Below are 15,713 nucleotides of genomic sequence, written 5' to 3'. Positions count from 1 at the left end.
ATATATATATAGAGAGAGAGCAGGTGCCTTAAAAATAGTACAAACTGTACAGGTCTGTATTCTGCTACAAACGCTGTCAGGTTGCCGTGCCTTAATGGGCTGCAGAGTTTCATCTGTAGACTTGTCAAGAAAATGAATAACTCACAGTTCCTAAAAAAAAAAATAAATCACCTCCTTGCATTTTTAAAAACATTGTTCAACCTCTTCCTTTCTCCTCATCTGTTGCCCAATTAATCTATTCCCTCTTGTGTTAGCATTTTGCTTCTCTCACTTAGAACAGAATTAACCAGGTTGGAAAAGACCTTTGAGATCGAGTCCAACCTATCACCCAACACCATCTAATCAACTCAACCATGGCACCAAGTGCCTCTGCCAGGCTCTTCTTAAACACTTGCAGGGATGGTGACTCCACCACCTCCCTGGGCAGCACATTCCCATGGCCAATCTCTCTTGCTGGGAAGAATTTCTTCCTAGCACCCAGCCTAAACCTCCCCTGGCACAGCTTGAGACTGTGTCCTCTTGTTCTGGTGCTGGGTGCCTGGGAGAAGAGACCAACCCCCACCTGGCTACAGCCTCCCTTCAGGGAGTTGTAGAGAGCAATGAGGTCTCCCCTGAGCCTCCTCTTCTCCAGGCTAAGCAACCCCAGCTCCCTCAGCCCCTCCTCACAGGGCTGTGCTCCAGACCCCTCCCCAGCTTTTTTGCCCTTCTCTGGACACTTTCCAGCATCTCAACATCTTCCCTAAGCTTTCTCTCTTTCCACCCTTTTTCAGTTGTTCTGTGGGGCTTTGTTGGTTGCTTTGTTGTTGGTTTTTTTTCCCCTTCTGGTGTGTTTTGGGTATTTTTCATGTTTGTAGGGGGGTTGTTTTTTTTTTTCTTTGCCTGCAACAATCTACATTAAAAAACAACAAAAACACAAAACCCAAACCATCAACATTCCTCTCTTCCTCCTTCTTCTCTTGTCTATCACTCAGACTTTCCCTGGCTGCCATCTCTTGGCAGTTTTCTTGCCCTTTTTTTTTCCTCTTGAGATTTTTTTGGGGTCTTTTTGTTTGTTTGTTTGCTTCCCTAAAGAAAGAAAATAAACTATTCTATGTTGCTGTTCTTGTTCAGTGTTGCACAGCATGGTGGTGTTTTTTCTTCTCTGCCTCACAGTAATGACCACTATTGATCAAAGGAATAGAGGGAGAGAAGAGGATCTGCAGCGTTTAGTCCTCCTGTAGTGTAAGCTGCTCCTGATGTTTAGCTGCAGAAGTTCTAGTGTGTTAAGAGCTGTGTTTCCATATTGGACCTTCCCAGCTCTGTAACTCTCCAAGGACTGACTGTGGTGGGTTGAAGTTTCCCCCCCAGCATTCTTCCCCCCACTGAAGAAAGGGAAAAATGACAGAAGTGGGTTGTTAATATCAAATTAAGGAGCAATGTAGCAGATCAGAGTTGAGGCAGGACTGAAAGATGGATAATGAGCTAGCAGTGTGCCCAGGTGGCCAAGAAGGCAAACAGTATCCTGGCTTGTATCAGAAGCAGAGTGGCCAGCAGGACTAGGGAAGTGCTTGTCCCCCCTGTGCTTGGCACTGGTGAGGCTACACCTTGAATAACTGGGTTCAGTTTTGGGCACCTCACTACAAGAAGGATGTTGAGGTGCTGGAGCTATGACCAAAAGAGAGCAGCAACGCTGGTGAGGGGTCTGGAACACAGGGCTGATGACAAGCAGCTGAGGGAACTGGGATTGTTTAGTCTGGGCAAAAGGAGGCTGAGGGAAGACCTTATGGATCTTAACAAGCACGTTATTGCAACTCACTTTCGGGTAGGTGTTGGTCTCTTTTCCCAAGTAACAAGCAACGGGGCAAGAGGAAGCAGCTTCAAGTTTTGCACCATGGGATGCTTAGTTTGGACTTTAGGGGAGAAAAAATCTTCCACAAAAAGGTTTGTCAAGCCCTGGAACAGGCCATCCAGGGAAGTGGTGGAGTCACCATCCCTGGAGGTGCTTGAAAGATGTGTAGATGTGATGCTGAGGGATGAGGCTTGGAGGAGGACTTGGTAGTGTTAGGTGAATGGTTGGACTCAATGACCTTAAGGATCTTTTCCAACCTAAATGATCCTGTGGTGCCAAGAGTTCTGTCCCTGGTTTCTGCCTTTGAATATTTGTTTCCAGCAAGCCAAATTTGTCCACCAGCTGTGAAATATCTTGCAGATCTGCACCTCACTGTGGATTTCTGAGGGGAAGGAAGGAGGGGATGGTGGAATGCAGCCACTTCATGACCATTAATGATAGACCTCCAATTGAATGAAGGCTGTGTGGGCTTCAGGACTTCCTTGCTGCTTTCCTCTCCTTGGTTAAAATAACTGTTGTGATAGAAACGTGAATCCAGCCAGCAATGTGCTCTGTAGACACACAGGAGTATTTTCAGGCTGGAGCTGTTGTGTGATGTTTCTTCCCCTGCTCTTGTTTGCACCAGTTTATGAAGTAAACACATCCATTCCCTGCTTATTTCTCCTCCATAACCAGAGTGATAAAGGCAATAACATTAAAATCATGCCCTGATCAGCTGTATTTATAGCATCTTACTTTGGAGCAGGATGTGAGTCGCACAGTCCAGGAATGAGTATTACAAATACAATAATGAGCCTTGTAAATCCATTGCCAGGACCAGGAGTGATTTCTCCTTGGGTATTTATAGGGCTCTCTTCTTTTTCTCTCTGCTTTTACAGGGGATCTGTGTCTGTCAAATTTGCCTGCAGATATTTAGATGGAGTAGGGGGCTCTCAATCTTCCTCCCTTCCAGAAATGTAACCTGTCAGCTCTGCCTGCTTTTGCACAGCAGTTGGCAGTGGCCGTGCCTGAGAATCGTTTCAAGGCTGCTTTACATATTGATTACTCAAATTGCCATTTAATTTGCTGTGTAGCAACACACAGTGCCTTAACTATTTCTCTGGCATTCTTATTGATTGCTGTAATTCTGCCTTGCATTATGTGCCTAGATAGTGTCACCATTAAATATTTACGTGCCCATGAAATGTTAATATGTGGAGTTAATGTGAACCTCCACAAAATGCATTTGCCAGAAGCCAGCAGGAATGTTGACTTGAGTGCTTCCCTTCCCTTCCCCTCCCCCTTCCCCTTCCATTTTGCCTCTCCATTGATTTTTATTACCACTGTTTCTCTGCTGTATCTAAATCTGTGTCAAAGCAGCCCCCTGCTCCACTATGCAGATCTTATGCTTTATTATGTGAGGGATAAAGCATAATAATAAAACAAGAGAAATGATCTCAGGGAGGTGTTGAGGCACAGCTTTACATTGCTTTGTGCTACTCTTATCATTGCTTCTGCACTTGGCCATGCAAATGTAGCACTCTCCTCCATGAAAGAGACTGAAGCAGGATGACTCATCCAGAATGCAAAGTCATATTCCTGTGTTCCTTGAACAGTGGCTGCAGCAATGTAAAACAAAGCTTGCAGGGGAGTTTCTTTGATTTGGACAGCTGTTATCCAGCTGTGACATAGTTGGATGTCATTTGACCCCAAAGGTTTAGAAAGAAAAGTAATTCTTCTTGGCTCAGGGAAAAGAGGAGGCTCAGGGGAGACCTTCTTGCTCTCTACAACTACCTGAAGGGAGGATGTAGCCAGGTGGGGCTTGGTCTCTTCTCCCAGGCAATCAGCACCAGAACAAGAGGACAAAGTCTCAAGCTGTGCCAGGGGACGTTTAGACTGGATGTGAGGAAGAAATTCTTCCCAGCAAGAGAGATTGGCCATTGGAATGTGCTGCCCAGGGAGGTGGTGGAGTCACCGTCCCTGGAGGTGAGGGGACACTCCCTGGAGGAGAGGGGATTGGATGTGGCACTTGGAGCCATGGTTTAGTGGTTGTGAGGTGTTGGGTGATAGGTTGGACTTGATGATCTCTGAGGTCTTTTCTAACCTTATTGATCCTATGATTCTATGAACATGAGGCTGACACTGTCCTGTTGGAAAAGCCCAGTAAAAATTCATAGGGATCAAATGATCATAGAATAGATTAGGCTGGAAAGGATCCTCAAATGTCCTCCAGCCCAGTCCCCCTGCAGTGAGCAGAGACATTGTTAACTAATATCTTTAACCTATCCCTAATGGCTTTCTAAGCTGCTTTCCTTTTTCTGTTCCAGTCCCTATTTTACTTTCTTTCCAGCCTCACAGTTTCAGTGAACCCTGTTCTTAACTCCTTTTTTTTCCCCATCTACAGTGAAATCTCCCCCAAAACCACCCAAACTCTATCTGATATGGGAGGAGGTAAAAAAGTGCAAGGAATTCTTTCCTCCCATTCATTCACTCAGCAGAGGATACAAAGACTTCCCACGAGCTGTAGTCCTGATGTGCAAGAGTGATAGTTCCCTGAAATGTTTTGCTTGTGGGCATGAATTTCTTCCATGATAGAGAAAATGCCACAATTTTGTCCTTCATGGACTTCAACTTGATTTTTTTGACACTTGGGCTGATTTTGTAGCCTGAATCCAGCTATACAATTTCTGTCCCCACCCCAGTTTTGGGGGTTTTGTTTGTTTGTTTGGGGTATTTTGTTGTTGTTGTTTTAAAATAGCTCCTCCTAGATGTGTTCATGTCTAGAAATCATTAAATATCACAGAATCAATAAGGTTGGAAAAGACCTCAAAGGTCATCAAGTCCAACTTGTCACCCAGCACCTCATGACTACTAAACCATGGCTCCAAGTGCCACGTCCAATATCATTTCCTTTAGCTGGCAATTTGAAATAGAAATCCCCCACTTCTTTCTTTTTAGCTTCTGCTGCAGTTTGCCCAGGCCAGGGATGGTGCCAGAGCATCAGTGTTGCATAGGAATGGCAAAGTTTCCCTCTTGGTCGTGGAGCAGCACAGCTTCTCTGTTGCTGACTGCTACAGAGAGTGGTCATTGAAGTGTGGAGAAGGCTAAAAGGTTTATGAAAACAGAGCCTCCACATACAGTGTCCTAGATTCAGCAGAGGAGATCATAGAATGAATAAGGTTGGAAAAGACCTCAAAGATCACCAAGTCCAACCTAGCACCCTACACCTCATGACAACTAAACCATGGCTTCAAGTGCCACATCCAGTCCTTTTTTGAACACCTCCTGGGACAGTGACTCCACCACCTCCCTGGGCACCATGTTCCCATGGCCAAGCTCTCTTTCTGGGAAGGACTTTCTCCTCACCTCCAGCCTAATCCTCCCCTGGCACAGCTTGAGACTGTGTCCTCTTGTTCTGGTGCTGCTTGCCTGGGAGAAGAGACCAACCCCCAGCTGGCTACAACCTCCCTTCAGGGAGTTGTAGAGAGCAAGAAGGTCTGCCCTGAGCCTACTCTCCTCCAGGCTAAGCAACCCCAGCTCCCTCAGCCTCTCCTCACAGGGCTGTGCTCAAGGCCTCTCCCCAGCCTCGTTGCCCTTCTCTGGACACGTTCAAGTGTCTCAACGTCCTTCTTAAATTGAGGGTTCCAGAACTGGACCCAATGATATAAATGTAGTGTGTGGAGGACAGTGCTTCAAGTCATGGCTTCTTCCAACTGATGATTTTTCATTTTATTTCCTCCTTCAGATTGTCCTGGAGAACAGCAGCCGAGAAGACAAGCACGAGTGCCCCTTCGGTCGGAGCAGCATCGAGCTGACGAAGATGCTGTGTGAAATACTGAAAGTCGGAGAGCTCCGTAAGTGCAACTCTTTCTTTGACCTCATGCAGGGAGTTCAGCAATACCAAAACTTTACTTCAATGCAAAACTTTCTTTCCAGGAATCCTTTCTCAGTATGGTTGTGTGCACTCAAAGTGATGATGTCTCTTTTTCTGAATCTCTTACTAGTTTTGGGGAATACCAGGGGTGAGGGCTAAGCAGGGGAAATGAGCTCTGGGTCTTTCAATTTCTTCCCTGTGAAGCAGGGCATTTGCATCATTTGTAGAGGGATCCATTCATTTGCAATTGAGTGATCTGATGTAGGGCATTTCACAGGATCACAGGATGGTAGGGGTTGGAAAGGGACTTCTGGAGATCTTCTAGTCCACCCTGCCTGCCAGAGCAGGACCAGAGAATCCAGCACAGGTCACACAGGAACACATCCAGACAGAGCTTGAAAGTCTCCAGAGAAGGAGACTCCACAACATCTCTGGGCAGCCTGCTCCAGTGCTCTGTGACCCTCACAGTGAAGAAGCTCCTCCTCATGTTGAGGTGGAACCTCCTTTGCTGCAGTTTACATCCATTGCCCCTTGTCCTGTCCCAGGGCACAAGTGAGGAGAGTCTGTCCCTGTCCCTTCCTGACCCCCAGCCCTCAGATATTGACAGACATTGGTTGGATCCCCTCTCAGTCTTCTCCAGACTAAACAGCCCCACATCTCTCAGCCTCTCCTCCCCAGGCAGTGCTGCAGTCCCTTCAGCATCCTTGTAGCCCTTCCTTTGACTCCTTCCAGCAGATCCCTGTCCCTGTTGAACTGGGGAGCCCAGAACTGGATGCAATATGCCAGGTGGAGCCTCACCAGGGCAGAGTAGAGGGGAGAAGAACCTCCCTGGCTCTGCTGGACACTCTCCTCTGAATGCATCCCAGGATCCCATTGGCCTTCTTGGCCCCCAGGGCACATTGCTGTCCCATGCAGATCTTGCTGCCCACCAGGACTCCCAGGTCCTTCTCCACAGGGCTGCACTTCATGGGCTAAGCATTGCAGAAGCTTGTCCATAGGTGGGTTATGTGAGTATTGAAGTTGTGCTTTGTGAGATTGCTCATCAAAACTGACTCATCCCATTTGCTGTTAGGGATCTGAAGCTCTGTCTAAATACCAGCTGATACAGGTATCATTGCCTCTCACAGTGTGATATGGAATATTGTATTTCAGTACAGAGTAAACAAGCTGTCTTTGGCTTTGATTACAGTCCCTTGACAAATGGTTGTATACCATCAAACAGCAGAGCAAGTCTGTGTCTTCATTACTCTAGCCTGTTGGTGTTTAACTCTATTAATGCATAAACTTCAGTTAACCAGCAATAACGGGTTTGGATCCAGCTGCAGCCCCTTTTGGCAAGCGCTGCCAGGAGCTTCATTTTCATGTTGCACAAGCAGGGGGCACAACTGAGATGCTTTTCTTTCTTTCAGAGGCATTTTCTGCCTTTTGATTATTATTTTCCACCCCCCCATAAAGGTTTTCTTTTGCATTTGCACTGAAGTCCGTGAAATGTGAGGAGAGCGATGCAAAAGGCAGCAAGAAAGCCTATAGGTATTATCATTTCTTGCTCCTGCCAGCTCTGCCACAGACATCAAAAGCTCTGTTTGACAAGTATGATTTGGCTGTTAATACATCTGAAGCTTTTAAATAGAATGTAAAAGAATTTATTAACCAAAGGAAAAGGGCCACGAGGATGAGCAGAGGGCTGGAGCTCCTCTCCTATGAGAACAGACTGAGAGAGTTGGGGTTGTTCAGTCTGGAGAAGAGAAGGCTCTGAGGAGACCTAATTGTGGCTTTCCAGGATCTGAAGGGGGCTCCAAGAAAGCTGGGGAGGGACTTTTGAGGGTGTCAGGGAGTGATAGGACTGGGGGGGATGGAACAAAACTAGAAATGGGTAGATTGAGATTGGACGTTAGGAAGAAGTTGTTCCCCATGAGGGTGGTGAGAGACTGGCACAGGTTGCCCAGGGAGGTGGTGGCAGCCTCATCCCTGGAGGTTTTTGCAGCCAGGCTGGCTGTGGCTGTGAGCAAGCTGCTGTAGTGTGAGGTGTCCCTGGCCATGGCAGCGGGGTTGGAACTGGCTGATCCTTGAGGTCCCTTCCAACCCTGACAATTCTATGATTCTATGAAAATAATCTGTCTCTGTGCAGTGGACCAGGGAAAAGCCTGAGCATTGCTTGCAGCTTCCACTGGGCAGTCAGCATTTGACAGACCCAGATCAAAGATAGAATCTTTCCTTTTGAATGCCATCCAAAGTAAATCAGATTTAGTAAGGAGTGCATTCTCTATGTCTGTAATTAAACAGCTGAGCAACTGGGGTTGGGTCTTGGGTGCTGGGTAGAGACCCAATAGAATAGCTTGTTGGTTTGAAAGTGTGGGATTGATGATCTCTGAGATCTTTTCCAGCCTCAATAATTGTGTGATTCTGTGTGATTCTGTGGTTAACAAGAAAAACTCTAAGCAAGAACTCCCTAAGGATAGCTCTGCCTGAAAGGATGTTACCTGTTAAAGTTCTGAAGCTGCTTCCTCTGGTGTTACTGAAGCTGCAAGTCACTGGGATGCTCAGAGTGCTAGTTTGCACCAGGCTCCTGCAGTGTTCTTTCAGAGGCATGTGAAGTTTATGCAGCTGTCAATCAGCACCCCCAGGTCCCTCTCTGCCTGGCTGCTCTCCAGCCACTCTGTCTCCAGCCTGTAGCTCTGCATGGGGTTGCTGTGGCCAAAGTGCAGCTCCTGGCACTTGGATTTGTTGAATGCACTGGTGCTGGGATAATAACAACCCCATGCAGAGCTACAGGCTGGGGTCAGAGTGGCTGTAGAGCAGCCAGGCAGAGAGGGACCTGGGGGTGCTGATTGACAGTAGGCTGAACATGAGCCTGCAGTGTGCCCAGGTGGCCAGGAAGGCCAACGGCATCCTGGCCTGCATCAGGAACAGTGTGGCCAGCAGGAGCAGGGAGGTCATTCTGCCCTGGACTCAGCACTGGTTAGGCCACACCTTGAGTCCTGTGTCCAGTTCTGGGCTTCTCAATTTAGGAAAGATGTTGAGATGCTGGAAGGTGTCCAGAGAAGGGCAGCAAAGCTGGGGAGGGGTCTGGAGCACAGCCCTGTGAGGAGAGGCTGAGGGAGCTGGGGTTGCTTAGCCTGGAGAAGGGGAGGCTCAGGGGAGACCTTCTTGCTCTCTACAACTACCTGAAGGGAGGCTGCAGCCAGGTGGGGGTTGGTCTCCTCTCCCAGGCAACCAGCACCAGAACAAGAGGACACAGTCTCAAGCTGTGCCAGGGGAGATTTGGGCTGGAGGTGAGGAGAAAGTTCTTCCCAGCAAGAGTGATTGGCCATTGGGATGTGCTGCCCAGGGAGGTGGTGGAGTCCCCATCCCTGGAGGTGTTCGAGAGGGGATTGGGTGTGGCACTTGGAGCCATGGCTTAGTTGTCAGGAGGTGTTGGGTAATAGATTGGACTTGATGTTCTCTGAGGTCTTTTCCAACCTTATTGATTGTATGATTCTGTTGATAGAGACCAGATACAACACAGGCAGCTTCTGTAGAGTCATGGTCATCTTCATTCACAGAGCATCTGGCCCTGGATGCAGCAACGAGGTTGCATCATAGCCTTCTATCCATGGGGGACAGAACTAAGGTTGCCTGTAACTCAGGTTGATGATTCACCTGTTCACCAGTGTGCTTCCTTACTGGCTTTGTTTATGTGGAACTCTTTGATTGTCATTTTAAACAGCTGTAGTAAAGAACAGCTTTGGAATAACGTACAGAGAAGAGATTTCTTGGGAATGGCTGTCACAGGTGTGCATCTTAAATGACCACTGCTGAGCAGTATATTTTTGTTGAGAGGTGCAAGCTAGAACTTGGCATCTTAGGAAAATTTGCCTTTGGGTTTATTTCTTCACTTGAATCTAAATCCTGTGGTGTTGAATAGGATTGGGCAGCTTAAAAACCAGTAGATACAGCTTAGGGCAAAGGAGTCCCTGGTAGTTTGTATGGCAGGGGTTTCAAAAGCTGTGTATCACAAAATCAACCAGGTTGGAAGAGATTTCCAAGACCACCAAGTCCAACTGATCACCCAACCCTATCTAATCCACCAGACCATGGCACCAAGGACCTCATCCAGGCTTTTCTTAAACACCTCCAGGGATGTCAACCCTACCACCTCCCTGGGCAGCCCATTCCAATGGCCAATCTCTCTTGCTGGGAAGAACTTCTTTCTAAGATCAAGCCTAAACTTTCCCATACACAGCTTGAGACTGTGTCCTCTTGTTCTGGTGCTGCTTGCCTGGGAGAAGAGGCTACCCCCCACCTGGCTACAACCTCCCTTCAGGGAGTTGTGGAGAGCAAGAAGGTCTCCTCTGAGCCTCCTCTTCTCCAGGCTAAGCAACCCCAGCTCCCTCAGCCTCTCCTCCCAGGGCTGTGCTCCAGACCCCTCCCCAGCCTTGTTGCCCTTCTCTGGACACCTTCCAGCATCTCAACATCTTTCCTAAACTGAGGGCCCAGAACTGGGCACAGGACTCAAGGTGTGGCCTCACCAGTGCTGAGCACAGGGCACAATGACTTCCCTGCTCCTGCTGGCCACACTATTCCTGGTGCAGGCCAGGATGCCATTGGCCTTCTTGGCCACCTGGGCACACTGCTGGCTCATGTTCAGCCTACTATCAACCAGTACCCCGTTTGTTTGGAATTCCTTGTTGTTGTATTGGAACATAGACACTTATCTAACACTTTCTGAACTGTGTGATGCAAAAAGCCACAATAAATGACCTTTTCCTCATGAAATATTCTAGCAGTTGAAACTTTCTGAGAAACTGCAGAGTAGATGAAAGCTGCTGGGCTGTCCATTATTTATGAAGAACACTTTCATGCTGATTATATTCCCCTTGCTCCACTCTATTAAATACTTCAGGCAACAAGAAGATGTTTTTCCATTTCATTTTGGTCCTTTTCAAGTGTGCATCCAGCCCAGCAAGAGCTCCCAACAAAGTGTTAAAAGATTATGCCACCTCTTCTGCTTTTCTATTTCCCCAAATGCCTGGACTGGACTTTGTGATTCTTTGGCTGGGGTTGCAAATTGTTCATGACTTGGAAAATCCTCCTCAGGAAAGCATTTGCACATATGTTGAAATCTTGTGTAAGTAAAGAAAGCTCAAGTGCAAGCTGTGAGTTGAACATATGGTAAATGCTTTACAGAGGTGGACTTGTAGAGTGGAGGAACTAAAACTTAAGAGAAAGGTTGGTGTAGTGTTTAAGTAACATGGAAGTCAGAATGAAACGTGTCCATAAGCATCCTCAGTGAAATCTCTGACTTGGGAAAGAGTGGAATATTTGACTATAAATCTTCTATTCCTGTGCTACTGTTGCTTTTAAAGACATTGAAGAGAGTGTCTTTATGAGAACTTGCCAAGGCACTCACCCTGGCAAAGGTTATGGCAATTCTGATCAATTCCTCCAGTAATGGGCAATATCTATAATCTGTGTATGTCTTGGCTAAGAAGATGATTTTCTCCTTACCTTCTGTATGTTGGAGCTGATATTGGACAGTAACACTGCTACCCAGTGGTCAGTCCTCTTTCCCCTACAGGACACTTTGACACTCCTGCTACACCAACAAGTGTACAAAGATCAGAGAAGATCAGGCCATTCATAGTTCCCCCTTAGTAACTCTAAAAGCTAAGGTAACCTCCATCTTACCTCTTCCTTCTTGCAAGTTTCAGTACAGATGGGCAGAGTCCAAGGGCATGAGATTGAACACATCCATGTGCCGGGTTCTGCACATTGGCCACAGCAACCCCATGCAGAGCTACAGGCTGGGGTCAGAGTGGCTGGAGAGCAGCCAGGCAGAGAGGGACCTGGAGGGACTGGTTGACAGCAGCTGAACATGAGCCTGCAGTGTGCCCAGGTGGCCAAGAAGGCCAATAGCATCCTGGCCTGCTTCAGGAACAGTGTGGCCAGCAGGAGCAGGGAAGTCATTCTGCCCTGTGCTCAGCACTGATTAGGCCACACCTTGAGTCCTGTGTCCAGTTCTGGGCTCCTCAGTTTAGGAAAGATGTTGAGATGCTGGAAGGTGTCCAGAGAAGGGCAACAAAGCTGGGGAGAGGTCTGGAGCACAGCCCTGTGAGGAGAGGCTGAGGGAGCTGGGGTTGCTTAGCCTGGAGAAGAGGAGGCTCAGGGGAGACCTTCTTGCTCTCCACAACTCCCTGAAGGGAGGTTGTAGCCAGGTGGGGGTTGGGGTTGGTCTCTTCTCCCAGGCAAGCAGCATCAGAACAAGAGGACACAGTCTCAAGCTGTGTATGGGAAAGTTTAGGCTTGATCTTAGAAAGAAGTTCTTCCCAGCAAGAGAGACTGGCCATTGGAATGTGCTGCCCAGGGAGGTGGTGGAGTCACTGTCCCTGGAGGTGTTTAAGAAAAGCCTGGAGGATGGCCTTGGTGCCATGGTTTAGTTGATTAGATGGTGTGGGGTAGTAGGTTGGACTTGATGATCTTGAAGGTCTTTTCCAACCTGGTTAATTCTGTATCTTGAGAGAAGGAGGAATATCCATGAACAGACTCTTGGCTTTGCAAAACCTATTGCCAATAAATATAAAAATGGAAAACAAGATGCAAAAGACCTTCCAGAACTGGAGTTGGTGACTTTAATGGGAGAGCTGTAACTCATTAACACCTGGTATTTGTCTTAACTGAGAAGTGAGCTCAGTATTTTGCATAATTAGCCCCAATCCTCTTTGATCTGTGCCTGCAGTGCCTTTGTGCCTCTGCTCAGGTGTTCTACCCTCAAATCCCTTCCACCTCTCATTCCTGGTGGATAGCAGTACTTGACTGTGCTGCTTGATCTATGCACAGCTGGTACAGCTTCCCAGGCTTATTGTTGCCTTATTTCCATGCAGATTCATTTGGAATTGTTTAGTGCTGAAGCTGGTGAAGGAGCCTGTAGCTGGTAGAGGAATGATAAATTAATGCTGAGGGCGCTGAGAAAAGGCAGCACCGAGGGAGCAGCAGTCCAAAGGCCTTTGTAAGGCAGTACCATTGTATGCCTGAAGTTATTCTGGAGTGAAGGCATGTCAAACCTCAAGTGTTTTTCAGTGTATTTTTGAGTAGAGCACAGATGTTAAACTGCCAGGGTTCAGATTTGATTGTTTTGATGGATGGTGTTTAGGGACTTGCTGCAGCGCTCTGTGCTCAGGCTTTGTGACAGACCACAGGGGTATAGGCTGTGTCACATACACAGATTGTCCTAAAGCTTCTGTCAGATAAACAACTTCTTCACTGCCTCCTCTTGCTTTTCTGTCGTGGGGAACTGAATCCTCGTGGGGTTTTGCTAGACTTGATGAAGTTATCTGCTTATTATTTTCTCCTTGAAGAAGGAGCTCTAAATGCTGATGTATTGTAACACCCTTGCTACTCTTTGTGCATGTTCTTGCTACCGATTCCTCCTTGCAATTATTGCTCAGGTTGCAGACCTGAAATGGTCTGGAAACTCTCACTTCATTGTCCCTTTATCAAACAGGACATGTTAGGCTTTAGGAGGGATACAATGGTGCTGATGGTTGTGTATGCTGAGATGAAGGCAAGCAAATCTCATGCTTGGAGGAGCAAGCTGATTGCTGCAAGGTCAGGAAGCACTTTCTCATCTTTGCACAATTTTTCCTCTGCATTGCACAATCCAAAGCATGCACTGTGGTTTGTGTCTGTTCTGTCCCTGAAAGCATGTTGGTCTCTGCAGCCTTCCAGACCTGAGGGCTTGCCTGGTTTGGTTTTCCTTTCGCTACAGCAAATGTCATATTTCAACCTTTTTTCCCCCTTGCTTGAAAGCCAATTGCCTTTTCACCCTCCTTTTCCTTCCCCCCTCCCCAAACCCCCTCCTCTTAAATTTAAATAGTGTAAAGCCTCAGAAATAGTAAATAAAATTAGATCAGGGAATTGTTACTGCTCTCACACCTCTCCCAGTTTCATTTTCTGGAGACTGAAGCATTGTATGAGTCAGGAAATATTTGCTAGGAAGTTAAAGGTAGCAATTTTCTGCTTCACCCTGAATTTTCATCCTGGCTTTAGAATATAATCATTGAAAAGAAATTCCAACCATTTTTGTCTCAGTTTTTCCCTTCACTCTTTATTGCATATCCACCTTTTTATCCTCTCACCCAAACCATCATTAAATAACTCCCAGTCACAGCAAAAACTGAGCTGATCTTGAGGGAAGGCTTAGAAGATGAGCAGCATTTGAAAACAATTTGAGTAACAATAAAGGAGAAAAAATAGTCTGAAATAATCCATATTGATTTGAGTTTTAAGGGTTCCTTTGGAAACATTACTAGTAAATTAGCCATTCCTGACTCCAGGGGCATTAAGCATGCCTGCCCTTCTTAGTGACAAGCCAGCAACTTGCTGAATGGATTGAAAGAACACAGCTAAAAGCAGCTGGGGCTGTTCAGTTTGAAAAAGAGGAAGCTGAGGGGAGACCTCATTGCTGTCTACAGCTACCTGAAAGGAGGTTGTGGAGAGGTTGGTGCTGGTCTCTTACACTAGAATAGAATTAACTAGGTTGGAAAAGACCTCAGAGATCATTGAGTCCAACCTGTCACCCAACACCATCTAACCAACTCAACCATGGCACCAAGTGCCTCATCCAGGCTCTTTTTAAACACCTCCAGTGTTCTCCCAGGTAGTGATAGAACAAGAGGCAATGGCCTCAAGCTGCAACTGGGCAGGTTTAGTCTGGAGATGAGGAAAAAAATAATCATGGCAAGAGTGGTCAGGGATTGGAATGAGCTGCTCAGGGAGGTGGTGGAGTCCCCAAGCCTGGATGTGTTTTGAGGTGGTTTGGATGTGGTGCTTGGGGCTCTGGTTTAAGGGTGAGCTTTGCAGAGTAGGGTTCTGGGTTGGACTTGGTGATGCTGAGGATCCTTCCCAGCCTCAATATTTCTGTGATTCTGTGAACTGTGCTTTTGGGGCTTTTTCTGATAGCAGGATCTTATTTTATTCAGTTCTCCTCTTCCTGGCTGCTGACACAGTCCTGCAGGAGAGACAGAAGAAGACTTTCTTTTTTCTGGGGGCATACTGATTTCTTTGCAGTTAACTTCTTCTTGCTCTAAAAAAGTCACTCTCTTCTTGACTGTGGTGAACTGTAACATCTCTACAAAATGTAATCTAAGAGGATATGAGCAACAGAGCTGCAAATGCCTTTTGAGCAAGATCTTTTATTTTTAGCTCTGAGTGACAGTGAGACTTTGGAATGTTAATTTCTACACATGGCTTCCAAGTTGGTACAGTGGTGGTGTCAGTTACCTAGACACCCTCATCTCTCTAGTGTCCTCTTGTGTCCTTTTGCCTGGAGAAGAGGAGGCTCAGGGGAGACCTCTACAACTACCTGAAGGGAGGTTGTAGCCAGGTGGGGGTTGGTCTCTTCTCCCAGCCAACCAGCCCCAGGTCAAGAGGACACAGTCTCAAGCTGTGCAGGAGCAAGTTTAGGCTGGAGGTGAGGAGACAGTTCTTCTCAGCAAGAGAGATTGGCCATTGGAATGTGCTGCCCAGGGAGGTGGTGGAGTCCCCATCACTGGAGGTGTTCAGAAAAGGATTGGATATGGTACTTGGAGCCATGGTTGAGTTGTCAGGAGGTGTTGGGTGACAGATTGGACTTGATGATCTCTCAGGTCTTTTCCAATCTTATTGATTCTGTGATTCTTTTCCTGTGGTCCACAGCCTTATGTCTGCTCTTTGCTGTCTTTGGAGCACGCATCAGAACTTGTTTTATATGTGTGAAGTGCTTCACCTTACTGTGTCCTGGGTGCAGGCTTCTTAGCTTCTTTCAAACTACTCTGCTTTCAGTATTGTTAATAATTATTGAAAGCATGGGGTAGTGTGGGAGCTTGAAAACCTCTTCAGGGTAGAAAAAGAAGAAAGAGATAGGGATGTAAGGAATTGTTTTTAGAAGTTCATTAATATAACTAAAAGACAACAAAGAGAGAACTTCATTAAACATGAAGAGCTCTTTCATCTCATCAAGAAAGGGATGGTAAGAACCAAGACCTGGATGTTCAAAGCTGGTAATTCCAACTGGGA

At 46.8% G+C, this 15,713-nt stretch overlaps 1 protein-coding gene across 3 annotated transcripts in view; it reads left to right on the top strand.

Moving 5' to 3' along the window:
• Positions 1 to 15,713, top strand: part of ELMO1 (engulfment and cell motility 1) — a 372,993-nt gene that overhangs the window by 190,713 nt on the left and 166,567 nt on the right. For all 3 annotated transcript variants that reach the window (XM_054177076.1, XM_054177077.1, XM_054177078.1), the window contains one exon: positions 5,553 to 5,661. In XM_054177076.1, coding sequence (XP_054033051.1) covers positions 5,553 to 5,661 — 109 coding nt within the window. The remainder of the gene's footprint in view (positions 1 to 5,552; positions 5,662 to 15,713) is intronic.

Source organism: Dryobates pubescens, chromosome 38, assembly GCF_014839835.1.
Source record: "Dryobates pubescens isolate bDryPub1 chromosome 38, bDryPub1.pri, whole genome shotgun sequence".
In the NCBI taxonomy this organism is placed as follows: domain Eukaryota; kingdom Metazoa; phylum Chordata; class Aves; order Piciformes; family Picidae; genus Dryobates; species Dryobates pubescens.
The sequence above is the reverse complement of the archived record's forward strand: the minus strand, read 5'-3'. Positions and strand labels throughout refer to the sequence as shown.